Genomic DNA, 23984 nt, shown 5'->3' with positions numbered 1-23984 from the left:
CTGTTCTCTTATTTAAAAAAAAAAAAAAAAAAAAAAGGAAGGGGAAAAAAAAAGCTACATGACCATATTGGATATCTTTTTTAGGATATTCTAAAGATACTAGTAGTGACTCTTATTTTAACAAATGCTTTTTTTGTTTCGCAGTGCAGCCAAAGCGAGATCATGTTCTTCATGTGACTTTTCCCAAAGAGTGGAAGACTAGTGACCTTTACCAGCTTTTCAGTGCCTTTGGTGAGTGATATAGTCTATCCTTCCTTATACATTTTTTTTCCTCTTTGTCATTAGCAAGTACCTCTGGTTTTGTTTGTTCTTTTTTAATCTCTGGATGCAGACTTACTCCTAATATAGGTAATGATGAATCACCTTTTGTAATTTTTGAATGGTGTCCTGTGGACTTTCTTTGTAATGCTGCGTTGAAAATGTCCGCCCTGATGAACTGCTCTTTAGAAATCTTTTTATGTGGTGCTTGTTGAATATCGTGGACCTTTGATCCTTTTTACAGCCTCTCCCGGGAGGAGGTAAGAGTTTATATAGGTGGGTAAAGGGAGTGGGGATTAGTGTGAAAGGCAGATCGAGGTTTTAGGAATAAGCTTCATCCTGCAGTCTGCTTAAAGCCAGACACTAACTTACGTGAGTCTAGGCAAGCAAGCTTGAAAATAGCCAATTTGATTTCAAGATTGTGAACACCATCCAAGTCAGAAGAAACAACAAAAAAAGCTATCTAATAAATGGGGGCTAGTAGTCCTGTTGTTCCTCTGCTAAGTATTAGTATATAATGTAAGGACACGGAGATCCTAATTAATTGACAGTGATCTCCCGATACCTAACTCTTGCAGCAGAAAACAGTGGTTATGCTTTGCGTCCCTAAATCAGAACAAGAGTGGTCTTTCATACAGCCCTGTGTTGGATGTTGTTTCCGAGATTTTTACTGCAGATTTGTTTCTAGTTTCTTAAGGTAATGCTTCAAAAGAGATCTTTTGGGCTTGCAAATAACTTTAAATTATTTTTCTGCCCACCCCCGCCCCCGAGGTGACTTATTTCCAGTTCTTAAAACATTTAATGTAAAACAAAAATTACACTCTTATTAAAATAATTTTTTGCATGATTATCCAGAAATATTTGCTCACAATACTTACGATATGTTATTGAAAGTAGCTTATTAAATGTTACATATAATAGACATTTATGCGTCTTGTCTTCCTCAAATTCTGTAATAAGGATTTTAATGGGAAATTGGTTTAAAAAAATTAATAAAAGGAAGCTATTTACTAAAGTGTTTATTGGGGGGATCACTTTCTCATTTAAAAAAATAAAATCTTTGCTTTACATTACATTAGTCTTGGCATCTCTAAGCAGAGCATGTATGACAGAATTTGTAATTTCCCTATGCCTAAAAATTTTCTGCTTGGCACTATAGTTTCCCCTTTTTCCTGTCCCCAGTCTTAAAGTCCCAGTACCAATTTTTTCCATTGGAGTATAATTGCTGTAAAAACTGTGCATATTTTTACATGTGTTTTTAAGCAGATAAGTGACTAGTTGGCTCTCTATTGTAAAATGGACCTTTCCCCTTTTGGAGACAAGCAAATGAAGAAATGTCTGTTTAGCTAATACTTGATGTACTGCATTTGTTTCAAAGTAATGTACCACACTTAATGACTTAAGTCAGAGTTTGTAGTGTGGCAAACGGATTCAGGGCAAACCTGAACCTAACCTCCATTGAAATAATTGCTGTGGTATCCATAAGGACGTTTAATCACCAGTAAAAGGATGGAAGTCCCTCAGTGTACGTAGTCTTGTCACTCCTGTGCTTGCTGTGGGTCACCATGCTAGTTTACAGAATGATACCATTCTTCTCCTCTTCACCTAGAATTGTGACTTGGTAGTCTGTGCAGGGTCTCTGGACCTATATAAAATTCACTCAGTTCCTTCTGACTTTTTGATCCGTACTGCAGCATGATGCTAGTATAAAGCTCGATAGGATTTAATATTCCTGATTGGGAAATCTAGAATGTGAGAATGTAGAAAGTTACTGAGATTCTTCTAGAGTTGCTATTACAGGGGTAAGAAACAATGCAGTTTGGATATTGTTTCTATAGGCTTTTAAAGACTCAGCCATGTAATTTTTCTTATTTTGTCAACTCCTCCCCTTCAGTGTTGGTGTGAAATGCAAGCACAGATCGCTACCACCAGGGGTCATACTTACACATCTCAAAATACTATTCAATTTTGAAATTCCCATTTCTCTCACTTCTCCAGATATCAGAGCTGCATGTTTTCGTACCTGGATTTACAAACTCCTGGTATTCGGGTAGTACTTAATCTAGGTTTTGTTTTAGGTCTTATTGCCATGGTATCTCAAAACAAACTGCAGATTCCTTCCAAAATTCTAGGAGTACCCATGCTTTTTCAGTTGTAGCTGGACAGAGAGACAGAGTGGCACAATGTGAGGTTAAGTGATTTGCCAAAAGCCAAAAAAATATGGCAGTAACAGACATGAATTATCCCAATTTATTACATCAGTTAAACAAAAGTGTTTTTAAATTAAGCTTTTACATGGCTTAAAAGTCAATTGTTAAGTTGAATAGCAGCATTAATCTGACTTTATAGAAAAATTATTTTGAATTTGTTTTAGCCTAGTATGAATTGAAGCAGAGTTGTAATCTTCCGTGAAGCTTCTAATGAAAGCAGTGAAACAGCTGAAGGGGCTGCAGTGTCAAACTTGGAACTGTTTTATGTTTGCTACTGTAGAAGGGGTGTTCATGATTCTGAAGTCTTTCAGTACTGTATGCATACCAAGTGGACACCTGTTCATGCAAGATGTTTTTATAGTCTCATGGGTGAATATAGTTTCACTGTACAAGTACTTGCAGTACTATGCAGTCTCTCAGAATACTTACTTTCTTTAAATCCTTAAATTTGAGTAGTTTATTTGGTCATGCTGATGTGAAATATGAAAGTATTAAAATAGTATTTGCTGGAATACAGCTTTGTGTATAGCCTTCACTTCTACTTAAATTAATGTCTTTGATGGGTTTTAATTAAAACACATACTATCAAAGTATTATAAAAACTACTACTTAAAAATTTTGTAAGTGAGTGGAGTCAAACCTATGCATTGTATTTTGTGAGAGCGTGAGAGTCATCTTTAAGAGGGAGGTGAATGCTAATGTAGTTCCTGGAGTCATAGTGATCTTGGAAGATGCATAAATTACTTTTAAAATGTAACCAGTCCTTTGTATGTTTAAATCTGGTTTTAGTAGTCCAAACTACTATATAGGTGAGTTTTAAGTGACTCTTAAATACATTTTTGAGACTAATTTACAAGTTCCGTACACTGACATCTGTTCCTGTTAACCACTGTACTGCAAGCTCACTGTTTAACTTTTCTTAAAAAAAAAAAAGGGGGGGGGGGGGGGGAGTTTGAAAAATGTCCCTTTCAAAGGTGAACAATCTAGTTTAAGGAAAACTTTTCGCACACTATGTGTATATTAAGTATTCTTCTGAGCTCATGTTCATATAGGCATGTGAGCTTTGAGTGTAGGTTTTTGGTTTGGGGGGGCTTTTTTATGGTGGTGGGTTTTTTGTTTTTTTGTTGTTTCTTTTGTTTTTGTTTTTGTAGGGTTTTTAAAATTTTAATCCTATTTTTTCTATGTGCATTTCTGGCCTTTCCTCCTTCTTCTCATGCCAATGTTTTCCTTCAGCTGTTCTTGCCTTCTTTGTACCCTGTCTTCCTGCCAGAAAGGTGGAAGCTCGGTTAACCCTTCTCAATTATTCACCAGGAAAATGTTGTTTGTGTTTAATATATGCTTCAACCCTTGCTCGTAGAATAAAAGCTTCAACTGTTTCTACTGTCTGATGCAGTCAGTGTCCAGAAACTGTTAGCAATTCTATCATGGTGTCACTGTGGTCAGTTTTTTTTTTTTATTGTAAGAAAATGGAATATGAAGGTCCATATAGTCCTAATACCTATCCTAAGTGTTTAATTGCCACTGACAGTTGTGTAGGAAATGTATAAGAACAGAGCCAAAGTAAAACAACTTTCCTGCCTTCTAGCAATCTATAACTTAGGGACTCACGAGCTAGAGGTCACACTTGCATCTTTTAGTTTGAGCCTTTCACAGCTTTCTGTAAGTCAGTCTAAAATCATTCTTTATCCCATATATATTCTTGTCATCCACAGCACTTGGTGGCAGTTCCCTAACTGCAATTAAGCATTGTGTGAAAAATTCTTTTGATTTTAAAACTTCTGTATTTTTTATTAGATGTCCCTTAGTTGTTTTATAATGAAATAGTGAATGCCCTCTGTATGTCTTTCATATAATTTCTGTACTCATATCTTCCCCATACACATGTACAGGTATCTTCCTTATAATTGTCTTTTGAAGGCTGAGTCCTAGTTTACTTAGTCTGTTATACAGAAGCCTTTCCATACCTGTGGTCGCTGTGGTATAAAAACTGAAGGAAAATCTGTTTGAATGACATAATCCATCAGTATCATTTTATTCTGTGGATTTTAATGTTGTTTGCATGTTTGTGTTTATATAGAGAGAATTTTCAAATTTATTTGTAGAAAAAAACATGTTACTTTGTGCCTTCATCTCAGAAGCAACAGATCAGATTTTCATCTACTCCTGTGTGGGTGAAGATGTTTTATTTCACTTGATAATTCTTTACTTGATGTTACTCTTTTTTTAGCAAAGGACATTGTTTGACATTGCACGTAGTAGCAAATAGACAAGGGGTCATATAGGCTAACAATCGTGTTCTTCAAAGTATTGAAGACATTTGATCTATTCTAGAAGTGTAGAGAGAGAAATCTTCTGTTTTATTTCTCTAAAGCTGGTATTCTATTACATTGCTGTATATGGCTTATTTGGATTAGCCTTGCAGCAAGCTGGCATGCGGCAATGTTGATTGCTAAATATTGTACTTCAAGTGCAGATGCATTTGCTTTTCAGATCTTTGTTGCCCTTTCACCGTACTTGAAATGCACAATATTTACTGAGTGCTTAGCAATATTGCTGAATGATCTAATTTATTAATCTTGTCTCTCTTAAATTCTTATTTCTTAATAATAATGAAATGTGACATAGTCTGCAAAGAGTATCTTTTAAGCGTGGAGAATTGCATAAGAGCATTTGTTGCAGTTCTCTTCAGATTGCAGCTCAGCGTCCACTATTTAACGTTTGATTTGTTCTTAAAATTATATATTAAAAATGTATAAATCTGAGTATAAAGGCAGCATATTTCAACCCTTAATTATCTAAAATACCAAAGTCATTTAGAGTGCAGCAGCCTTTCTGCAGCAATGGATAAGTATCTGATACTGAGATGTGCCATCAATAGGTTGGATTTTTATTTATTTATTTTTAATTGGTACTTAGTGAAAATATGGGCACTGAAGTCCGTTTGAGTAGTAGCTGAACTCCTTCAGGAGATTTTAGTCCGTCACTGATCCTCTTTGATATTTTACACTAAGGGCACAGTTGCAAGATGTTCAGGAGAATCTTTCTTTCTGATCTTTCTTTTGGTCTGTTCAGGGTAGATATGGAATTTATTAACTATACATATATAGGAAAGAGACAGAATCTGGACAGCGCTTCCATGTTGAAGAATTACAGAGTGTGGTCTCAGAGGTCTCAAATGACTGTTTAAAAATTTTTGTAAGTAGTAATGCAAAAAAGGAGGACTTGATACACAAAGAAATTCAGAGCAATAACTTATCAATGCACTTGGAACAATGTTAAATTGTGCAGTAATTTCTAATATTTAAAGGAAGCTCGGTGTTGGGGTCCTACCAAGTGCACTACAATTATGAGTTGCAATCATAAATCAGCTTGGGCTTTTCCTGTGTTGTGAAATGTTAAATGTCCTGCCAAAAGCATGTTCTCCCTACAGTAAAGACCCTTACCCATAGGCAGCAAAGATCTATGTTCTTCAAAAACTGAATTATTAGAAATTGAATTTATTTGCCCTACAAAGTGTTTAAAGAAATTCTAACATTTGACTTCTCAGCGTAGGCTCTTAGTAGCAGCCTTAGTCCTTTAGTATAGGGAAATGTCAGAAACCATACTGAATTAATTATGGTTTTGGCAATGATCAAAATGATTATAAGTTAAAGTCCTAAACAGCTGGCTACTCAAATGTATAGCATGCAAACTAAATCTAACTAGGCTTTTATTTTTTATAATTAGAAAATCTGTTTATTATCTGGCTGGATTTCAGAAGAGACTTCTATAACCTTGTAACCTGTAGGCTAAATTAGATTTAAATAGATTAAACATCTGAAAATAAAATGCATTTTAATGCATTTTGCATCATTGTTTTTAACCTTGTAATGTCTGAAGGTTAAATGGTGGTGTAACATTATATATAAGTTGATTTCCTAGTCTACCTGAAAAAAAATTGCACCAATTTTCAATATCTGAATTGTACTAACAGTAGAGCACTTAGATGAAGACAGGAGATGTAAATGGATTTCAGACTATAATAAGACCTTGTGTCTGGAATGGGAATCCTTTCTTCTGCTTTTGCTTGATTATGACCTCTTTTAGTGCTAATGTGACATTTTAAGCCATTCACATAGAAAAAACACTAACTGCTTGGTGAGTGGAGGAACTTATTTCCAGTCCAAATGAGGTCCATGATTTTGTGCATTTGTCCTCGTATTTACTCAAATTAAGTTTTCATTGCACATCCTGGAAATGGTATATAGTGTGATCCAAACAAACCAGAGTTTGAAGATTAAGGGTCGCAATAACTGGAGTTCTCCACTTGTATGATCAATCTCTCCACCTCCCCCCCCCCCCCCCCCCCCCGCCACTGGAATTTCTTATCTTGGGTGTCTGTACTAGTAAAGGAACAGTGAGTGTTAACTGGAGCTTGTCCATGCTGTGTCTTTAGGAAATGCTGCAGTTCTGAAGGATGGATAGGTTTTAAAACCCAAAGAGCTGTGCTTCATTTTAGTACAGAGCTGAAATTTCCCAGAAAAAATTTCTTCAATTTTTGTTGTAGAATTATATAGAACATATGAAGGGAGGACTAAAAAAACCCTAAGATTACTTGAATTGTTCTAAGATTTATTTAAAAAAAAAGCTATGAAGAAGCAGAAGAATACTCTGGGAGTGAAAAAGGTATTAGACGTGTCTCTTTCCTTTTGGTCCTTACTCTGGTGGGTCTGAGGGTATACGAGATGCATATGCAGCCCTAACAGTCACTGCTTTCTGAACAGTTCCAGGCTCACGTACAACTGTGTATGCACTACGCACCTTTACAGTGGACAAAAGCCTTCTCAGGTGAAGTTACTCTTAGTTGACTATCTTCTTTTATGTCATGGCACATCAGATGAAATCTGTGGCTGACCCTAAGATAAAAATAGTCATAAACATTTTTTTGCCTTTTCTAGGTAACATTCAGGTTTCGTGGATTGATGATACATCAGCATTTGTATCATTGAGCCAGCCAGAACAAGTACAAATAGGTAAGTGTTTCTGAATTTACTTCCATATTAAGACTTGACTTCAACTGGCTCCTGTGAAATGCTCTGAGCCAACAGGGTCTGTGATTCTAATGGCAAAACTACTGACTTGGTTCAGATGCTATAGGAGGAACTAAACTTTTATAGTACCAGCACGTGTGTTGAAGCAAAGACAACAAGCCCAAACTGGACTTGGTTGAGTTTTGTGTTTCATTCTATGACCCTCTAAGTACCTGAGCCTATAGGTAGAGTAATGCTAGTTTCTTCACTTGATGCAGTATTTATTGAGGTTATTTACTGTTACTTTGCACGAAGCAGAACTATCAAAGACTTTCATGGTCTTTGCCTTCAAATATCCTTTGGACTGATATACATGTTTGGTTTGGTTTACATTTGCAAATAACAAATGCAGTGGAAAACCTTTCGGTGTATTGTAGAACGCATGCAAAATAATAGTCTCTTAACAGTCTGGACTGCTAATGTGTCTACAGTTTGTGTATTAATAATATGCAATCTCTCCAGACCTTAATTTTTTACTTTTTATTTGAATTTTTGAGCTTAGCTTTGTAAAAAGTTCAGGGACGTAAGTTCTACAGGAACTATACATGTTTAGCTTTTTTCTTGGAAGTTCACTGGTTTGGGGTTTGGTTTTTTTAATATATTGCTTATTGGTTTGGATTTTAGGAGAGGGATTAGATTAAAGAAAAAAACTTGTGTATGACTACATAAACACTCTTAGTGAATCCACGTTCCTAATTCACATAATTAGGACAGATAGCAATATTTTACTATTTACAATTGTGCAAGGTACTCTAGAAAGAACCATTTCCAGTATAAGAAGCTGACTGAAAGCATAGAGCAAAACATTATCTAGATATCAAAAGAAAAATGTGGAATAAGTAACACTCATGAGAAATCATAAAGAATTAATCAAGAATTAAGTAAAAAATGAAGAGACCAATGCCTCTGAATTTACTGAAAATACTGCTTCCAGTTATGAGAAAAAACAATCTTTTTGGGGTGTGGGTTTTTTGGGTTGGATTTTTTGTTTGGGTTTGGTTTTTTGTTTTTTTTTTTTGTTGTTGATGATGTTTCTGGTTTTGGGGGGTTTGTGTTTTTTGTTTTGTTTGTTTGGGTGTCGTGGTTTTTTTAAGATTTTTGGTTGATTGTAGTTGGATTGACAAGCTCTTAGTGGTTTCTGTAGTTCTTTTGGGCATATGTTTGAGGACTGACCCATAAACTTACTGCTGGGAATAATGACTGGAAGTGGACCGTTATGCATGATTATTTGGAATATGTTATGGTAGTGTCATCCCTATTTACTGAAACGCTTGCATCAAATTCTGTGGAGCCAGTAAGAACAGCAGTATACATAGCACTTTTGATTAAGTGACTGAAATTTTGTTGCACTTAAGAGCTATCCTGCCAGAATTCCCACGATTAAGTTCTAAAAAGAAAAAAACAAATTAGAAAACCCCACTGAGTTCACCGTCATCTGTCTTACGAAGCTCAAATAAAGAAGCTTTCAGGTTCTGGATGCATAATCAGTGCATCTCTCTAATTCCTTATTAACTTATTATGAGTGTTTATCATACTTCCTCATACATACATATCTCTGCAGAGGATTTTGAGTGCTTACCAGCAGCCTCCTTACAGCAAATGCTCCATAGCAGCACGAGCCGTTGTTTCTTCATCTATATATAGATATAAGGACCATATAACTTCTAGTGAGCAGTTCCAGATAAAGAATTATGTCAAAATAAATGTGGCCCTATTTTAGCTAGCTCTGTAACTCAGGAAAGCATTGCTAGCACGTCTTGCATGTGTCATCTTAGTTTCTTACCTCTAAAGCATTCATGATTTGTAATCTCTATGTATTATAGTTAGTGGTGATCCCAGAACACCATCAAAGGTTTGAGGGAAATGCTGTTCATGCAGCAGCGAGTACATGACAGAGAGGGAATAAGCCTTAATCTAAACTATCTTAAGTAAAAATGTACTCCGAGCTGTGCAATCACAAATGATATGTTAGTGAAGTAGCAACTCATCTGAAGTGTCTGAAGCTTTTTATTTCAGACCTGATTGATCTTATTCAGAGTTTGGTCTCCATGTGTGAGGTATAGGCTGAGGAAAAAATTGAATAAAGGGTTGGAATTGTTCTACCTTTTTGTCTTTCCAAGAGGATTTGTCTTTGGGGTGAAATACAACAAAGTTGTGTTTTCTGCTTTTTAGTTCAGGTGCCCTGATGTACAGAATATCTATAGGTCATTGTAAGTTTATATATCTGTGCCTTTTTTTCTCCCCTTTTCAAGTTGATTGCTTGTGTCTCCAAGTGGGACTTGCAGGACTATTTGTTTTCAATAAAAACCATGTGGTTTATGCCATTTCATAAGCTGAAAGCCTTCCTAGATGCTGCTACGGTAACTTCCCCACCGTTGTCACCTCTGTTACTTACCTGTTGTCTGAATGCTTGACATACACATTCACCACCACTTTTTTTGTTTTTTTTTGTTGTTGTGGTTTTTTTTTTTGTTACAGCAACTACATATTGTAGAAAGAACTGAATGTCTGCAGAATATTTAAACTGAATCTTTCTGGCACTGCTCTGTGTGTGTGTCTTTTTTTATGCTTTGACAAACAGGGAGGCTTGTTCTGTGGCCTGCGTGCTAGGAAACAAGTTATTTGTTTGAAAGCTCAGGTGATTATAGTCTTTTATAGATTTCTATGAAATCAGGTTAGTAAATGCTCATATACTGAAAGCAGTCAGCCAACCAAGCTGATAAACTGTAGCAACCTCAATTACCAACAAGCTGTGTGATTCTTACTGTAAAATCACTCAAACCTCTTTGGGTTTTTTTTTCATGTAATAAATACATCATAAAATCAATTCTGTTATTCTATTTCCTGATCTTAAGTTCTTTAATGAACTGCTTTGGCAATAAAAGTCACTATTTGTACTTGTGATTTAGTGAGCTGTGTTTAAGTGAAGAACCTAGGAAAAACTAATTATGTGGCCTGGTTTTTAACCTGTTTATATAAATATGTCTGCATCTTCTGGACTATATAAAAAGCCTTAGAGAACTGTCAAACAGTATGATGCAATGCAAGATGTTGCTGCAGACATACATTTATGCTTACCTCTTAAAGATGTTTCTGGCTTTGAGCTGGTATTAATATGTGTAGTTAACAAAGCACACATGTGCAACAAAAGCATTTATGGAAAATAAATGGATTGAGAACATGAAGGATGTGTGGAAGTTTCCCTGTATTGATAAGGTGGTCAGATTTGCATTATATATGAGTCTAAGCACTGTAAAAACATCCAGACGTGTTTTGCATCCTTTTAATAAGGGAACTGTGTGGGAAAAACTATGAAAAGCTAGGATCACTTTTGTAATAATCTGCATGGAGTGTTAACTGATTCTAGGTCTACCAAATTTTTTTTAAACTCAATTTGGATCTGGGAGGTGTCTATTTTTCAGTTGCAGCAGTGATTCAAGTAGTGAATATTTGGCTGAACTAATGTAAAGTTATAGAATTGAACAGCAGATCATTTAAAGACTGATCTGCAGTCATCCCTTGATGTACATACTCAGGATAACCAGTTGATGAATCTGGCTTGTTTCTTAAAAACTTTTCTCCAATGCCTTTTTATTTTGTTCAGCTTTGTAGGTGTTAAAACAGAATTTGAAACATGTGATTTGTCCATATTACTAGTTTTGTGTAACTATATCTAAGGGTTGTATTGAAATTGTGATAATCTTGTGTCCTAAATACAGGGTTTTTTTTTCCCATGCTGCTTTGAAAACTTTGAAAAGCTTTGCTTTTATGTCAAGATTAATTTTTACCTGATTAAAAAAAAGGGGGGAGGAGGTTGGAGGAGGGGATTTTTTTTTCTTCAAGTTGTCTTTCACATTTCAGATAATTAATTATAATTAATTTTCATGCTCATGCTTAACCTTTACATCAAACAAATGACAGATCTCTTAAAATATGACACTTTGTATAAGCTGTTCTATGCTGTTTCTGTCGCTTCTAACTCTCCCGGCTTCAGTTATTTTAAATGGACTAAAAACTTGTTCATCTACACCCTGGGAATATGTTGGGTTTCTCATGTTAATATGCATAGAAATCCATTTTGAATATGTAGGTAATAAAATGTATCTGTTCATCCCCCAGTGCTCTTTAAAACAGTGTTCCTCAGTTAGGTAATATCATGGATGGTAACCATTAAGACCTAGTCAAAAACTGATTGATAAAACATTGGTCCATACGCTTTTCTGTTTAAAAAAGTATAAATCTGATTAGCTGAATTAAACTAATGAGTAGCTCTTCAAATTTCACATGGTAATCAGTAGTGTGTATGTGCCCAGGAAGAATGCACATTCCAATTTTTTAATTGTTAAAGTGTTACCCTGAAGGACCTATGAGTCTTTGCATAGTATAAAAAGACTTGTTCCTCTTCCACTTACTTCCCTGTGAAAAAATAAGTAGGGGAAAGGTCAGTGTTTTTATAGGCAATTTTGGAGCTGCTCCTAAATTTCAAACTGAATATAGCATGCTTAAACACATAAAACAGAAACCTCAGGAAACAAGAAGCAAATCCCTTAAACTTCTCATTTTGCTGCTTATAATAATGTCCAAGAATCTTCACTTTATTTGGTTATTCATGCGATTCGCATATTGGCAGCCTCTCTAATTTAGTAAAAGTAGAAAAGTCTCGTTCTTGTATAAAATCATATTACTCTTTACAGTTAGAATATCAACTTCAGCTTGAAGTGGAAGCTGCATCAAGACAAATGTTAGTTAACCGTTTTATAATCACCACGGAGTTAGGTGTCTGTCATGTCTGTCTATGCAAGTTGTACCTGCATATTTAGTGGGGGAAGATTGTTCCTGAGTTCTACTGGGCTGTGTTCTCTGTGTCAGTTATCACTGTTGAACTGCTATGTTGTCATGTTAAAGCCAATGAGTTTGTGAAAGTGGTGGTTTAGATGGCTCTAATTTGTCACTTTTTGCAATATGCTCTGCTATAAACTGATTTCCAAGCTACAAGCACCTGAAAACAATAATGGACAATAAACACAGTCTATTTGCTGTTGAGGTTTGCTGTTCAAGGTAGTAATTAATAAGAATTTGTTAAATGGTTGATATTCCTTTAGTTGGACATCTGGGAGGCAGAACTTACTGTTGCCGAATTGTACTTCATGTGGTCTCAGAATTTCTGTCAAACATGGAGCACATGCTTTTTAAGTGTGTGGCAAAAGATAAAGCAGTGTGCATTCTTATATTTGATAAATACAAGAAACTTCAGAACCAACTTTTGGTGTACAACTGGCTCTTATGACTTGCAGCTTGCTAGATAAGCTTGCTTTTGGATGCTGTTCAGCTTTGTATATTTATAAAGTTGTCTTTTCATCTGGAAAGGTTAGTGTGAAATAAGTACTACTTCAATGCTTCTTGACTTACAGGGTTTTAGACTTCATACAAACAGTCTGGAAATGGTGGGGAAGAAGGGAGAGACTTCAGTTTGTCTTAACTTTAAAGTAAACCCAGTATTTTATTTTAATTAATAAATTGATGTAACCTGGAGTATTTCAGTGTTCCAACCATTTCAGTATCTCAACCATTCTGGGCAGTTAACTAGTTTGTGAGTCCTCAGTTAATGCTTTGCATCAATGATAAGCTCTTGTTATTCATGGTTTCCTTGAATTTTGTTGCCGGCTAACTTTCAGTGACTTTAGGTCGCTGGTCTAAAAAGAACCTAAATGCACTCTTAAAGGGAGGTTTCTTTAAATGTCTTTGCACTTGTGGAGTCTTTATAGGCCATCTAAAATGTAACAATGCTGTTACTTGTGGGTGGATTAACTTCTAAAACACGGGAAAAGTCTTATAAATGTTAGATTTTTAAAGTGCTTGAAAGTAAAATTGGGTTTCTGTTCTGCGACATTTGACATAGTTATATGTTAATGGAAATAATGGACAAGTTTATCAGTGGTACTTCAAAAACATACCTGGTTTATTTTCCCTTAGCAGCTAATGCTTGCCTTTAATTCTCTTTACCTAAGGCTTAGGCTCAGTTTAATAACATCTGTGTTCTTTCTGATTATGAGCAACTTCTACAACATTTAAAAACCACTGGTTCAATTTAAGAGTAATTTTAACTTGAGAATCTTCCTGAGAGTGTTTTTCTTGCTGTTTTAAAATGCAATAAATACACTTAACCTGAAATTTTAAATACATGTGAAAAGCAACTGCTTGTCATAAATGGCAAGCATTGAAATAATGTTAAGTTGTTCCATGTGTTAGTGCCCTGATACATGAGCTCATACAGAATTTACTGTGTGCAAGATATCTTCTTCCTCTAGGCATTGAGTAGACCAATGTATTTAGACAGCAGGGGAGCAATGGACTAAAGCAGGTGCAGCAGCTGAAATTGTGATGGCCTTTCAATGATTCTTGTTTAAATCATCAATCTTTCTGAACTTCTAAGTTTCTCAGACAGGGCTGGACTTTATGGTTTATTAGTGTTTTATAAGGTTTACTATAGAACCTTCTATTTAGCATGAATGCTTACCACCACAATTTAAAAATATACAGATGTATTTGAGATTGTGTGCTTATCAGTGTCGTCTTACTGAATTTGGGGAAATGGCAGGTAGTATGTACTGTATTACCTAGATTCTTTGAAAAAATTATATTTCACATGACTGTGTTTTCACCAATAAGGTAATGTGAAATTCATGTCAGATACATACTCCAGGCAGGAAACTTCCTTAATGTAGACTAAAGAAGCTGGAGTCATACTGCAGTATGTCAAATCTCAGCCATTACTGTTGTTTTACTTTTTATTCAAATTATGTGCAGTCTCAAGCAGTTTCTCTAGCTTTTTGTGATTTCCCCCCCCCCCCCCCCCCCCCCCCCCCCCCCCCCCCTTCCCCCCATCAAATTTTGGATTCTTAAGATCCATAAGGTTTTGATGTTTTAGGAAAGCTTGGTTTAAATTTTGCATCATGATGCTAAATTTGCAGTGTTGAATCTTACGTGATACATATGTGTATATATTTGTATGTATGTGCAGATATATATATATAAAAATCTTGGTATATCATTAATTTTTGAGTGGCTTGAATTCTTGTGCTGCATCAAAATGGCATTTAAGATGAGAAACTAATAGTTGTAATAATTACAGTAAGATATAGTCACTTTGTAGATGTGTGCTTTTACATTATTTTCACACAAGTTGGATTTTTTAAAAACATACATTACCTTGAAACTGCATATAGTTTTTCAAAAGATCATAATGATTTGTTATATGTGCCTGTATGCTATGTAAGGACTTGAATGAAATGGCTTCACTAGGAAGACCTGAGCAGTTAGTATGTAGGTTTTGCACTCCTCATGGGTAATAAGGGTTATCAAAATGGAAAAGTTGAAGAGTTAGTTTTATTTGGGATGCCTTTTTAGTTGGGGACAGTATCAACAAACTTGTTTGATGCAGTAGTGAATATGTTAATTCTGGCAATGGGGTGCAATCATTCCTGGAGCAAACTCTATCTGATAGGTGAACTCGTTATCTGGATAGTTCTTTTTGAAGTACCCGACATGTGGAGCATTAATAGGCGCTTCAATTGAAAATGTCTCTGTTAATCTTGAACAGTCTTCTGGACAGCACTGCCATGAGGATGTCTCCAAGCTCAGTTCACTAGTTCTTGTTCTGAAGTTCTTAACAAGTGTCAGAAATGTCATCAGATTTTGCAGGAGTGTGCTTCCTGCAACTGTGCAGCCTTAGCTGAAATGTTTAATTTGCTGGTATTAAAATATAGGTAATGGTTTGTGCCGGTCTTAATCCTTCATGGTTACATAAAGGGAATGACTCTCTTCCCCACTCCAACAGTGAGCTCTCACTGCTTTTCTTTTGCTGGTTCTGTGTCCAGAAAAAATAATAAAGGAAAATTCCTGCTGGTTCAGTGAGGTGAACTGGCTCATCAGCAGGTCAATAAACACCAGAAACACTGTAAAGGAGAGCAAGGGACCAGGTGGCTTGGAGCAGGGGCTAAGGAGCAAGGCATGGGATTCTCCCATTTGGTAACAAGCTGTTAGATGAAATCAGCTGTCTAGCCAGACAGTGGGTTCCGTTTCTTTCCGAAAAATCTTTCAGATCTGAGCTCTCTGTGCTTTGAGTAATAATAGTCATTAAGACCTTCTATCTGACTAGAAAGGAAATGTTCTGTACGCTTTACACTTTTAATTTGTAGATTAACAGATCTGAACACTTTACTAGTACTCCTGGAAATTAAAATTCTCCAGTGTTGATTTAAAAGCATTTCTGTACTAGTAAATGCAGGGAGTGAGATGTGGTGAACTCCTCCTTGTGTTGTTCAGGAATCTTGACTATAACAAGAAAATGAATTGCTGGTTGATATATTCTAGTCATGGTTTTACAGTGGAACCTGTGTTATAAATCATAATATAGATAGCTATTTTACAACTTTCACGTTACTGATGCAGAATTAAGAGGACCAATTATAGACTTGCCTTCAGGCACCTTTAGCCATATTTTTTCTCATCACTTAAAAAAAACCAAAACAAAAAAACACCTGTACCCTGTGAGTTTGAATATAGTCATTTTTTTCTTAATATAATGTTGGAAGTCTTTTGACTACCTTTTCATTTGATTTGGATTTTTTGAAATGAGTTAATACATTTCACAGCTTTTGTTTCAATTACTGAGGTATTTAAACAGGGTGCAAAGGTTAAGTAGCTTGAATTCTTTCAGTAATTAAATAACTTCATCTTTAAGAAAGTTAAAATCCTTTATAACAATCTGCATACATGTGCGTAGTGTGAAATCTCAGTGGACTATACTATCATGTGTTCTTTTATTTTGAGTTTAAAACACTGTGTAAGGATCCTTCCTCTTTCTCTGCCATGCTTTGTACTTGGCATTTTTTCTTTCTTCTGTAAAACCGTTTTCTTTCAGATCACCTGTTCATTTTCCCATTTTCTCCAAAATGGAGAGTCAAAGACTTAGTTTGCTCTCTAATTTGCCACCCTCCTTTGCAAGGTGAACAGCTGCTTTGTCACCACATTGATACTGCTCCCTGCTCTGGATTCAAATGTCAAAAGAGATTACAATCTTTGTAAAACAGTCTTTTTTAAAGGTCTATTTTAGAATCTGTATAGGCACCTTCTGCTATCTTAGGCTAATACAGGAGAGGAAAACAGAAAGAGATGGTCAGCACCATGTACAAATTGGAGTTTTCAGTTTTGATACAGCCTGCAGATAGTTGCTGTTATCAAATATAATTCAGAGACTATGGATCCTTCAAATTGTTAAATTACTTTTCTCCATCAGTCTCTAGTACATAGATTCCTTGGAGCAAGGAAATACATCTTTACCAACCTTAATTTGTGTTTCTGTGCAGTCAGTATGCAGCTTGTAAAATTAGGGACGGAGTTAACTAACAAAGTGGATACATTTTTTAACTTGGAAAAATGTTGTCCTAGCATAGTGATTTGTCCTTGAACAATTTGTACTTAATTCTGTATCTGTGTCTCTGAACAAAAGTGATTTTTACAAAGTTAAGGTTTTCTTCATGGGTGCCAAAGATTAACGTAGTATTTAACCTCAGTTGATTTGGGTTTTTTTTCCTAAACAAAAATTTTTAGACATCTAAATTTCTAAGCATGTGAAAATGATCAGTCAAGTATTTTGTTTTATTTTAGTAAATGCAATACAGATGACTTCAAAGAGCTATATTTTCTCAGAGTGGTTTGAACAGGTTGTCTGTGTTCGTGAAATTGATAAAAACTTAAGTTCTCTAACAAAATGTTGAGACTTGGCACTTTTTAAATACAGTACCTTCCAGCCTGTTTAATGTTTGGGCAACTGAGGAGGAGTAATGCATATGCAGAAGTTCGATAAATTCCCTTGGGAAAGGGGGGGGGGAAACAGGCATGTTAAATAATTGAAAACTTGTTGAAGCACACATATTTTATGATTGAACGCTACAACTGGCACCAAGAGACTTGAGACTTCCTTATAGTTACATTGAGGCTGCTTTCCTTATCACTGAATAAAAGACAGAATAAATCATTCCGCTTATCTCAGAGACAGTCAACTGTAGTTATATTTCTGGAAGTATGTTGACTAAGTAAATACTTTTAACTTCTTTAGGGATTTTGAATTTTTCCAAGTGATGCTGGGATTCAAAATTACACTGCCTTTTAGGTTTCAAACAATTAGGCTCTGACTTCCACATGGTTAAATGCTTTTACCAGTAAAAGAAATGTAAGTGAATTTTAATTATCTCCTGACCTCAGAGCAAACCAAGACTTTCCCTTCGTGATGCTTCAGTGCAGGATGATCCTAGAGGATCTTTCATGAGATCTTGATACCTTGTTTTATTTAATTCTCAGATTTTTTTTTTTTTTAATAAACTGTTTGCAGTGAGGGTTTTTCTTCTCTGTAACCTTCCTTGAGGACAAGGATCTTGAGAAGCACACTGATGAAGTGTCACTTCATTCAGCAATGCTGGGCAAGTCTGCTGTAGTTACCTTGGCATGTGCGAAAGGGTTTCGATGCAGCAGCGCAGCTATTATGGAAAATGGAAAGCAGGCAATCAGGCTTTCTGTAGCTGAATTGGCAGTTATTTTTGATTCCCTTCAGTCACAACTGAAATATTTGTTTGACTCTATTAGAAGTAGACCTGTGCAGGATACTTCTATTGAAAGTGGAGAAAACTATTTTCAGGACAAGGTTTCATCTCAATAAAAGCTTTAGCAAAGGGTATGCTGAATACATCCAACTCAACAAAATAGCTGCCGTGCTAGTGTGGGTTGATGACCAAGGCTTTAAAGAATCCTGTCTGTCATGTGCATGTGTCTTACCCTGGTAAATTAATGAGACCTTAGATCAGTTTTGACAGTAACAGTGTTAGATGGGTTTACTCTCCTGTTTAGTTGATTGGTGATGAGTTGGTGTGAGCATTCCAGGTGAAAAGAATTTAAAAAAAAAACCCAAACCACAAAAAAAACCCCCAAAAAACCCAAAACCACAAACAAAACCCCAACACTTCAAAAGCAGAATTTAAGGAAACATTCAGGTTTTTCTGTTGAAATACAAATTAATTTGAATCCTTCTGACCTGCTAACTGTCAAAAGAAACACAGTTTAGCTAACTTGTTTTGTAACCAGACTTGAGAAAATGGTCTAATCCACTACGTTTAGTTGTTTTTTGAAATTATTCTTTTTTCAGGGCTAAGAGTAAAATACTACATAGGGCAGTTATTCCCAGGATCACTTCTTTCCTGCTAAAGAAACATACTTGTTTTGTAGTCTTCTAGATTTTTCTACGTGCCTGTGAAATTTTGAAAATCACTGAATAATACAATAAAGTAGCCAGCTAGTTTAGAACTTCATTCTCTGTATGTACTGGGAGAGAAGAGAGCACAAAGATTGTGAGATTGAATCTGCGCTATATTTCTGTATTTGAACGAGTGCCATTCATAATTAACTCTGGGGTACTACATGGACTTACTCCAAGTGAAGAAACATTAAGAAAGAGAACTACAGTCATTTATTGGTAGGAGTCAGTATAGCCTGCCTCCTTTCTAATCCTAAAGATTGCTCATCGTTTTAAAAACTGTTCATTTAGTCTGGTGGGGGAGGGAAAGCTGTCCCGGTGCTGTCCTTGTTCTTTACAATGTTCTTTGGTTTGGCTTTCAAACCAGACTATTTTAAGAAAAAAATTAATGGTAATGGAGTAATTTTTATCATATGTTTTTGTTTGCTTGTTTGGGGTGTGCTCATCCTTTGGAGGCGGACCAAGGTTTCATTTCACCAAGGTTTTTTGTAGTAGTACATAGATCAGCGCATGGTTCCAGCCCCATTGCCAGCTCTGCTTCCTTGTTTTAGGCAAGGGATGGCCAAGGAACTCGTGAATGGGGGTGAGATTGGGAACTAATTAGTTTTCATGTTTAGATGGAGCAAAGAGGCTGTGATTGGACCAGGTTTGAAAATAAGCGGGTTTGACGCTAAAGAAAAATGCATTTGACAAGGACTACCCTGCATGAAAAAAAACAGGGATAAAGAACCAGAAATCGATAATGGGACATAGCTTGGTTAAATTGGGGAAAACTGGTGCCTGATGGTAGGAGGGACAAACAATTTAAAAAAGGAGGTAGGAGTACTGCCTTGCCAGAGAAAATAGGAAACAGTGAGTTTAATATTGAAGAATGTTTAGGGTTATGATAGATTGCAAGACCAATATGAGAGAGACACACCCAGAAAAGACTGAACTGGGAAAAAGACAAATTGGAGAGGGTAGGATAAGAGCAGAAATCAGCAGAAATGTTGGCTAATGAGTGAGAATTCTGTCGAGTTCATCCATCTCTTTCTGAGATAAGCCAACAGAGAGTGTGCCCAATGCTTTTTATATTAAGTGAACACTAGCAACTATCAGTGACTTTCATAATTCTAGTGGGAAAGGCTGGAGAAGTGCATTTAAAATTTCTGGTCCGACTATTTAGTCGTGTGTAACAGTGTGATGCCTTGCAGCAGAAATTGTCCAGGTATGCTTAAAGGTCTGAAAACTGCATATAGGCTAAAAAAAAAAGAACATTAATACTGCAATGCCAATTTCACTAATATTTAACATAATATAGGTGAATTATGCTTATGCATTGATAAAGTCCATGGCCACATGATCACATACTGTTTCTTTTGGATTTATAGCTTTTCTGGGAATATGTTAATACATTTCCTGTGTAGGAACCCAACCCTGATTGAATGCTCTGTGTAGTGGACAATTTAATTCCATTTAGGTTAATTTAAAAGATACTCTCTAATTTGGGATGTTGAGTCTTTACTTCTGCTTTCTGTTTATAAAATAGGCACATAGCACTGCTGCTTCAGCTCATGAGCTTTACTTTGAAATGCTGGACAATGTCATGATGAAAAAAGTGCACATGCAAGCTTCTGATTTTTTTAAATGCAGCATGAATAGCCCTAGAAGTCAATAAATAAGGCTGTGGAACCATACAGTGAGCAATGAGAATAAAACAAAATACTGAATTAGCTACTCACTAATTGAACACGTTCGATCCTACTGAGACAGCAGTCCCATGTTTTAAGTAGAACATGATCAGATAAGATTAACGCAGCATCTATACAGAGGTCACTTGAAGGCTTCACAGGTGAATTTTTACTTTAGTATTTCATAACTTGAGTGTTTAGTATTGCAGCCTTAATCTGTGTAGTTCTGTGTATTTATTTTATTTATATATTGTGGGTTTTTTACGTACACAGTTCACTTACATATTTGTCTATTAAGAGGCTTAATATTGTCTGTGGCCATCTTGTCAGGATTTTGCTCTGCATAGGAGCAAGGACTTGGTGAAAGAGCATCTTTGTACACGTTCCTCTTGGATCACTCAATGACAGTCAGCCTGTTGAATGGCTTGCCTAATTACTAGGGAAGATGCCATCCTCTAGAAATGCTTTTCCTAAAATAATGTGCAATTACTATTATTCCACTATGAGACAGAAACTTAACTTTACAGCTGCAACTAGTGTAATGAAATGGAGCTATGTAGTGTTGGTTACTAGGTCAGGTTTCTCACAAAAAGATTTGCCTTCTCTCATGATTTAAATAAATAAGTAAATAAACCCCCTAAGTTCTCTTTAGTTTGTTAGAATTCACAAAGCATTCTAGCAATGCATTTCTTCTATTGGCAACGCAGAGTGATGTAACTGTATTTGCTTTGTTTGGCAATATGAACAGCATTCTTCAAAAAGGCATCAGAGAAAATGTGTTTTAAACTTTTACAGGGAGCTGCCCTTCAGTTCAAGACCACACAAGATTGATTTATCTGTGTGGCTCCTTAGACTTCTCGATATGCCTTCATTTCAGTTGTTCAATGCATGAAGCAATATATTCATATAACTTTTTATATTAAATATATATACATATATATGTATGTGCATATATTTGTGTGTGTATTTGTAATATGAATGGGTTGCTATAAAATACAGGCCTTAAGAAAGCAGAGTTGTCTTTGTTCAAAAATACTGACTCTTACACAGATTTATTTTAAAATCATCTTTAGGCTGCATAAGAATGATTTATTTCTTTTTTCCTTAAATACAGGCTGGGTTTGTCAGGGAATTAAATGGAAGAGCCATAACTTTGGCTCTTAGTTTATAGCAAAACAAATACTGTGAAATGGTTATTGTGTTTTAACAAATCACTATTTATCAGATGATCCATGGTAACTATGTGCTTGATTTTAGCAAGTAAAAACATGCTTGAGTTTAACTAAACAAATTTTACCCTGAGGAATGTCGGCTGGCATGCAGTAACTCCAGTGAGCGTTATTAATTCATTCATGATGCCTGCACCATAACTTCATGGGCAATAAATATACTCCTAATTCTTACAAACAGATCCTGTAACTTCACAGTTCAAAACAAATATAAGGGGTGTGAAAGGAGGTATGCATAACATCTCTTTGGTTAGTGCAACAATCTCATGAGGCTATTAATCATAATTGCTGGTATCTGTTCTTGGTATATTGTTGTATCTTGGTATATTGTATGTTGTATCTTGGTATATTGTTCTTAATCTAAAATTAAATATTCAATGCTGTTGCCCAGTTTTATGTACATTTGAAAGACTTTGCAGCAGCAGCATCTATATGCCATGACTGGTATTATCAGTAATTCATTTCACAGTAGCATAGCCAATATGCTGAATAGATGACCTATTCTGAAAGAGGAAAAAAAACCCAAACCCACTCATCTTTGTCACCTTTTCTGAATTGTGATGTTGGAGCTTGCTATTTCTAGTGCTTGGGCTGGAGCTAATATATAATACCTGTATTCAAGATGACAACACTTCATCTAGAATCAGAAAGTTGGATACACATCTGAAATTTCTGCAAAAAGATTGGAAGTACACAATAAAATCAGGATTTTGTCTCCACTGCAATTATGGTATTTTAAAATGTGCAGCCCAAGTATATGAAAAACAATCTGGTTGGTTTTTTTTTTTTGTTTTGCTTTATATTTAAACTGGTTTACTGGTTGGTTTACAATACTTTCTTTCAGTGAGTTAGGCTGAAAACAGCAGAGGACACCAGTTGACAGTCAGTTTAATTTGCTGATTCATCTGTTATAGTGATGGCTTCAGGCCAGAGCTTGGCTTGCAGACTAAAGAGAGCTGTGAAGATGCTGGGACTTGAAGGAATGTTGGTAAATTGTTGCTGAGTGAAGGCAGCGAAAGTTTTTTCTTTATTTTTGAAGTGATTCTAATTTTGCATTGACAGAAATCCTTCTACCTTGAACTCACAGTCTTTTTTAGTTAAATGGAGACCAAACATTAGAAAGATACAAGGATGGAACAGCTGGATATTAGTTAAGTGCTGCTTCCACAGATATCTTGTGCAACCAAAAATGCAGCGCAAATAAGCTTATGTTTCACAGCAATCAAACAGAGTTTTGGCAAAGGCTTTGCAAATGTCGTCTTTTCCTGGCAGACTTGCAAAATAAACCTGCTGGGTTGAGTAATGAGACTAAAAGGGAAAAAATCCAGGAAACCTTTTCTTGCCAACAAGCAATCTGGAAGAGGGTTATGACTGAAGAATTGATGGTTTCTAATTTAAAAGAAAAGTCTTAAGTAGGTTTAACCCTTTTTGTATGAAGTCTGACTGAGAAGAGTTTTGAATATCTAATTTAAACATACCGTGCGAATTTAGGAGAGTTACGGCATTTTCTTTTTTTTTAATCACTAACAATGGAACTAGAAGTTGTTTATATGAACAGAACAAATAGCTCACTGCCTTCTGCTTTTCAAAATACGTTATTTCAGGAGAGGGCATGCTGTCGTTTAACAGTGTTTTATATATAACATCACTCTTCTTCCCTATAGCTGTAAACACCAGCAGGTATGCTGAAAGTTATAGGATCCAGACATATGCAGAATATGTTGAGAAAAAACATGAAGAAAAACAGGCAAAGAGAAAATGTACGGAAGATAGTTGGAAGGAGATGGAGAGAAAGCGGTTAAAAACTCAATGCACACCTTACGTTTCCCAGAGTCGATACTACTGTGTCAACAGGTGAGACTTTTCCTGCATTGCCAACTCTTGTATTTTTTTATTGCATTTTTGTTAGAAGTCCAGCAATTTTCAGGTAGTTCTTAACCAATAGGTGACTTTTTTTTTCTGTACATATTTCTTTGCATATAAATCAGTAGTGGTACATCAGCTGTCACAAGATCATAGGTAAAGGAGCAGAGGGAATTTCATCACAAATGTGATTAGACAAATTTTTAAAATATTGGGATCTTGAGGGCAGGTCAAATCACAGCTTCTGAGCTTGATGTAGCAGTACCATTTCTTATAACCAAAATAAAAGAATTATTTTCTTTATTCATTTGACACTTCTGAATGGCTTGTGTCATCTGGAAACTTAGCTGTCATTTTATACCCTTGTAAAGGCCATC

The 23984-nt window shown here is 35.7% G+C and overlaps 1 protein-coding gene across 2 annotated transcripts in view; it reads left to right on the top strand.

Moving 5' to 3' along the window:
* Positions 1–23984, top strand: part of PARN (poly(A)-specific ribonuclease) — a 64580-nt gene that overhangs the window by 30319 nt on the left and 10277 nt on the right. For both annotated transcript variants that reach the window (XM_050906036.1, XM_050906035.1), the window contains 3 exons: positions 145–231; positions 7406–7480; positions 23409–23598. In XM_050906036.1, coding sequence (XP_050761993.1) covers positions 145–231; positions 7406–7480; positions 23409–23598 — 352 coding nt within the window. The remainder of the gene's footprint in view (positions 1–144; positions 232–7405; positions 7481–23408; positions 23599–23984) is intronic.

The sequence above is a fragment of the Gymnogyps californianus genome, chromosome 15 (genome assembly GCF_018139145.2).
Source record: "Gymnogyps californianus isolate 813 chromosome 15, ASM1813914v2, whole genome shotgun sequence".
NCBI classification, from domain to species: domain Eukaryota; kingdom Metazoa; phylum Chordata; class Aves; order Accipitriformes; family Cathartidae; genus Gymnogyps; species Gymnogyps californianus.
The sequence above is the reverse complement of the archived record's forward strand: the minus strand, read 5'-3'. Positions and strand labels throughout refer to the sequence as shown.